Raw genomic sequence first — 5,299 nt, forward strand, 5'->3', positions numbered from 1 at the left:
TATGGCAGCGGAGGACGAAGACGGCAAAGGTTGGTCTCGCCGCCGCTGGTGGTTAATTGGAATTGCATCTCTGTTCCGAAACGTAGGAGCCATGGCTTTGTTATAACAACCTTTAAAACTATAAATTATGGATATGTGGGTATGTAAGACTGAAAAATGAAATTGGAGGATAGAGGTGTTGTGACGACACGTCATGGCTAGGGCTTTGGGGAAAGGGAGAATCAGGGAGATGTGTTGAGAAGGTGAAGAAAAGGCCGCTGGAATACCAGGGTGGATGAAAATTAGGGTTTAGATAGCTAGCCTGTTTGAAATGTGACGAGAGAGAGGGGTTTGAGTGTAAACTATGCTTAAAACTTGTAAAACTCTTATTTTTAAGAGTTTTGGTAAAATGACTATCCTATTCTTGCTATATGTATTTTAATATAGTGTATATATATATATATTGGTTGATTAAATTGGTGATGTTGTCAAGAAATCCGGATTCGAGACGAGAGCTTCAGTTTACGCATTTAGCTTCAATGGGGAAAAAGCTTCTGAAATATCTTGTTTTAGCAATAAATAGGACTTCATTTGTTAGTTTTATGTGTGTGCTTTTATGGTGTAAATCACCCACCAAATGGAAGCTCACCTTGGGTAGGTTCGGTTCGTTTATTTTATATTTAATCTTTTGCAACCGGTAACGAGATCTTTTATTATTATATTATCTGTTTATTATTTACCCAATCGTTTGATTTACCGCACCCGTCTTGATCGTTTATCAAGAACAAGATCCGTTCATTTGTCGGATCCGGTGTCGGGACCTGAAGTATGCACACTGTACAATATAAAAATAGGGGAGGCATGTGACCCTTTTACTTGTTTATATTGTAACTTGATATTTATGATATGATAATGTAAACATAGGGAAGGCCTGGAAACCTTGTACATCTTTACTGTATAGAAAGGGTCCTACGGGACATGTGGAATGATAATGACGATGGTGAATTGGTGATTGCGCGACGCGATTGTATGGAACCTACGAGACGTGTGGGACGTATTAGGTGAATATAGGGAAGGTTTGTGATCCTTGTACTTGTTCACAATAGGATGTATGAATGTATGGGATATGTGATGTTATGACGTTACAATTATGAATATGCTATGATGACGCGGTATGATGTTATATAGATAGTATATGATACGTTATGAATGTTTGACATATCCTATAAAATTAGTACTCACTTAGTGTAGTTGGTTTTAGTATGCACATTAGGTTGATGCACGTAACACCGTGAGTAATGAGAAGTGGTTCGGTGGGCTATCCGGAATAAAGAATGACATCCATTTAGCAGTGTTATGCTTGATTATGTTTTGGTTAGGACCTTTTTTTTATTTATTATGTTTTATGGCTTGGATATGATTCCGTTGCAAATATTTAATGAATTTCTCTGATTTAAGAACTATGTCTCATGTGTAAATCCAATGATGAGACTACCCGAGTTCAAACCGTTTCACTCGTCCTTTGCGATTTAAACAAATATTGATTAATTAAAAGAATATGAGTACAATAAGTAACAAATATTAATAAAAGAACATCTCTGATTCATTGAATGATGCTATTAATCCTTACATAATCATTGAAAAATTAAACACACCAACAAACAATAATCATCTTTTTTAAATAAATTTTTGTTCAACAAATTAAAGCGTAATATCCATAAGCAACTCCAAATTAAGAATCGACGTCCTCTCAAGAAGTATTCATCGATTCATCCATCAACTAGTTACCATGCCTGCAAAATGGATCAATGCATTCATAAGAACTCAATAATTACTATTTAAGAGTGCTCTACATATAAACCACGTGAATCATGAATCAAAGTCACACTACACTAGCTTTATATATATATATAGTGTAGTTGCACATTAATATTAAACATACTGGTTTACCCAATGTGCATGAAAACCTATAAAATAAACAGTTATTTTATTGGTGAAAAAAGGTTAGCAATTCAAGACTGAGCTGGGGTTAGGGTTTAATGAAAATACTATAAACAGAAAGTTACCTGAGTAAGGGCCTTGTAAATTTATAGGGGGCAAGTATAACCAGGAGGAGGGGTCTTGCCACAAGTAACAAGCAGTTGAAGAGCGAGTGGAAGATAAATTTTGAGGTTCAAAAGCTTAATCTTTAGAGTTGTGCACAAGCAAACTGCAGCCTCTAGCTCTGCTAATCCCGCTATAATTGGGCAGCATTTGTTAACCACGGGGTCACCCAAACCAACGTGGACTAACCCTCCAAGAAGATCTACACATGCTCCCAGCTTTAGAGTGTCGATTGGGCATGTTGCTGGAGGCTTAGATGTTGGTGGGCATGGTTTTCCCTTTGGTGGTGTGACACTTGGTGGGAGAGGGAGTACTGGTGGTAGGGGGAGTGGTGGGAGATCAATTGGCGGTTTCACAGGCGGGAGTGGGAGAGGGAGTGTAGGTGGTTGTGGAAGTGGTGGGAGATCGACTGGCGGTTTCACAGGTGGGAGTGGGACTGTAGGTGGTATCGGGAGTGGTGGGAGGGGGACTGTAGGTGGTATTGGGAGTGGTGGGAGAGGGAGTTTAGGTGGTATTGGGAGTGGTGGAAGATCGACTGGTGGTTTCACAGGTGGGAGTGGGACTGTAGGTGGTATCGGGAGTGGTGGGAGGGGGACTCTAGGTGGTATTGGGAGTGGTGGGAGAGGGAGTTTAGGTGGTATTGGGAGTGGTGGAAGATCGACTGGTGGTTTCACTGGTGGGAGTGGGAGTGGGAGTGGTGGAAGATCCACCGGGGGTTTCACTGGTGGGAGAGGGAGTGGTGGAAGATTCACCGGTGGTTTTTTGACGGGTGGTATTTTGGTGGGTGGTTTTTTGGAGGGTGGCTTTGGTTGGCCACAATCAAGAACGGGACTTGCTGAAGAAACCAAGAACATAGAGATGAAGAAAAGAGCCGTAAGCTTGTTAGAGGGCTCCATGTTTGGTGGATGCAAAATGAGGTGATATGACGAAGGAGTTATATAGAGTGCATGCATGTTTTTACTATTTATTTGTTATTTTTAGTTAATTTGTTTTACTTTAATTAGGAACATGCTGTTCAGAAAAGTAACAAAAAAAATTTAATGAGACAGCAAGAGAAAAGTTAGGGCACATGTACCTCTTTTGTGCATATTGGAGATGACAAAGTTTGCTAGTTGGCAAATAATTTATCATTTTATGCCTCATATTTGTTTTTCCTTTTACATATACGACTCTACATCTGATATTATATGTCACAATTTCTACTCAAGCTTCATAACTAACAAGTTTATCACTCTTCGTTAATGAAATTGCAAATTGGTGCAAAACTACAATTTGCAATGCAGTTATCCTCTGTTAAACATGATTAATGTTTACTATGAAATTGAGCTTTATTATTGAACATAGCGACTATAAATATATTGTGAAAAGCTCGTAGCATCTCTAATAATTACTTAGTTTTGGGATGCTTTATTGTGTTCGGAGTTCAATAAACGAAAGAAAATAAGGGAAGGAGAATTGAGAGAAGAAATGGAGTTCAAGAGAAAAATGCAATTAACTATGGTGTTCCCGTGTCTGAATGAAATTTAAATAAAAAAATTAAAGATTTTATGTGTTAAAAATAATTTCCTTTCAATCTCTCTAACATGGAAGGATTTGGAATGAAGGAAATAAGAATAAATTTTCATTTGTCTTCATTTGTTTACTTCAAAAATGTGAAACCCAGTACTTTTGCTTGATATTCTCTTATATTCATTCTTTTTTAATTTCCTCACTAAATGAGACTTGGGGCATGAAGAAGAGAGGAAAGAGAGAAGCTAGCTTTCGAGGAAGGATGTCTTGAAACGAGTTTATGCTTACTTGGTTTTGAGACCCACGTACTATTGTGGATTTGTGGGTGCACCCAACCAAGTTTTGTATATTGTTATGTGAATATAATTATATAATTTATACATAAGCTTTATCTCCAATTAAAGGATGGTACATTATGTTCAAGGCATAATGCGTACGTATTTTTTGTTACGTGGATAGATATTATTGCTTGCAAAAGTACAGAATTTTCCTCGATGTGGAAGGTTTATCTCCATACATGGTTATTGTGGTGAATGCATGTTTTCTTCTATTATAGCTCTTGCTTATGGACTACAATTCATTTGTTACAAGAATATTTAATTGTTTATTAAAAATTATTTACTTTTGCCGCGTTATATACATGTTCAGGTATTGTTTTTTCCTCTTTCTTCTTTATTGAAGTTAATTAATGAGTTAATTTTTTAATTTAGAAAAGAAAAATGCACGTATCTGGTTATATTGTAAATCAGATTAAAAAGGCCAGGTGACGTGTGTGCATTGTAAATATATCCAGAGTGTTCATAGAATGTATAAACGTATCTGATTATATTGTGTTCTCTATTAGTTCTTTTATCACCCGTTTGTTCCAGGCTTAATATGAAAGTCAATAAGATTCTGATTTCTGAAGGCTTTTCCTTCCACTCAAAGGCTTAATTACGTAATTAGAAAATAGTTAGTTTAATTATCTCTACCAAATTATAACTAGTTATGTGGATTTTACATCACTAGAGAATTAACATTGAAAACCAACTGTCTTCTTGTCTCAACCACATACCCTGAAATGTTGTTGTGGCGGGTGGTGGCAGTAGCGGAATTGGCGGTGTGTGGAGCTGGTGGTGGGTGGAAGCGACACGCGGTGGTGGTGGCTGGCAGCGATGGTAGGAGGCAGCGGGGGCGGTGGCGCTAGTCGAAGGCAGCGATGACGACGATTGGTGGTGGTGGTGATCGGTGACGGTGGTGATGGTGGGTGGTAGTGGTGGGTGGGTGGCGGCAACGATGCTCTATGATAGTGGTGGGAGGATAGTGGAGGTGATTTAGGGTGCATTATGAAATGGAATGCAAAAAAAAGAAAAAAATAAATGTGTGAATGAAATGAATTTAGGGTGCTAGGCAATAGATAATCCTATTCCAATATTCCATTAACTAGTCAAACACTATTTATTTCATTCTTTCGCGATGATCTATTTCACTTCATCTCTTATTCCAGCATACCAAACGTCAACTTACTACATACATAGTAGCATATAATTAAAAACACTACATACGTAGATAACAATGACAAATCACCATTTCATACAAATGCTAAATATAATTGCTTACATATTTTATATAATTTATTCATCGACAGAATTAACATGTGATCATACTATTAACATCAAGAAATGTGGGTGCTAAAAATTGATTGATATGGTTTTTATTGTGAATTGAC

The 5,299-nt window shown here is 37.5% G+C and overlaps 1 protein-coding gene across 1 annotated transcript; it reads right to left on the reverse strand.

Moving 5' to 3' along the window:
- Positions 1–1,560: 1,560 nt before the first annotated feature.
- On the reverse strand, positions 1,561–3,007 carry LOC143636330 (uncharacterized). Its single transcript, XM_077103954.1, has 2 exons — positions 2,046–3,007; positions 1,561–1,772 (listed from the first exon to the last, which is right to left on the reverse strand). Exon 1 carries the CDS (start codon positions 2,976–2,978, stop codon positions 2,067–2,069), a length of 912 nt encoding a protein of 303 aa, XP_076960069.1. The 5' UTR covers positions 2,979–3,007; the 3' UTR covers positions 1,561–1,772; positions 2,046–2,066.
- Between the last annotated feature and the right edge of the window lie 2,292 nt (positions 3,008–5,299).

This window comes from Bidens hawaiensis, unplaced genomic scaffold, assembly GCF_021521415.1.
Source record: "Bidens hawaiensis isolate Kalapana, Puna unplaced genomic scaffold, B.hawaiensis_p1.1 tig00007860_1, whole genome shotgun sequence".
NCBI classification, from domain to species: Eukaryota; Viridiplantae; Streptophyta; class Magnoliopsida; order Asterales; family Asteraceae; genus Bidens; species Bidens hawaiensis.

Excerpts from the sequence above, each read along its gene's own strand:
- LOC143636330 (XM_077103954.1), bottom strand. The coding sequence starts at position 2,978 with ATGGAGCCCTCTAACAAGCTTACGGCTCTTTTCTTCATCTCTATGTTC.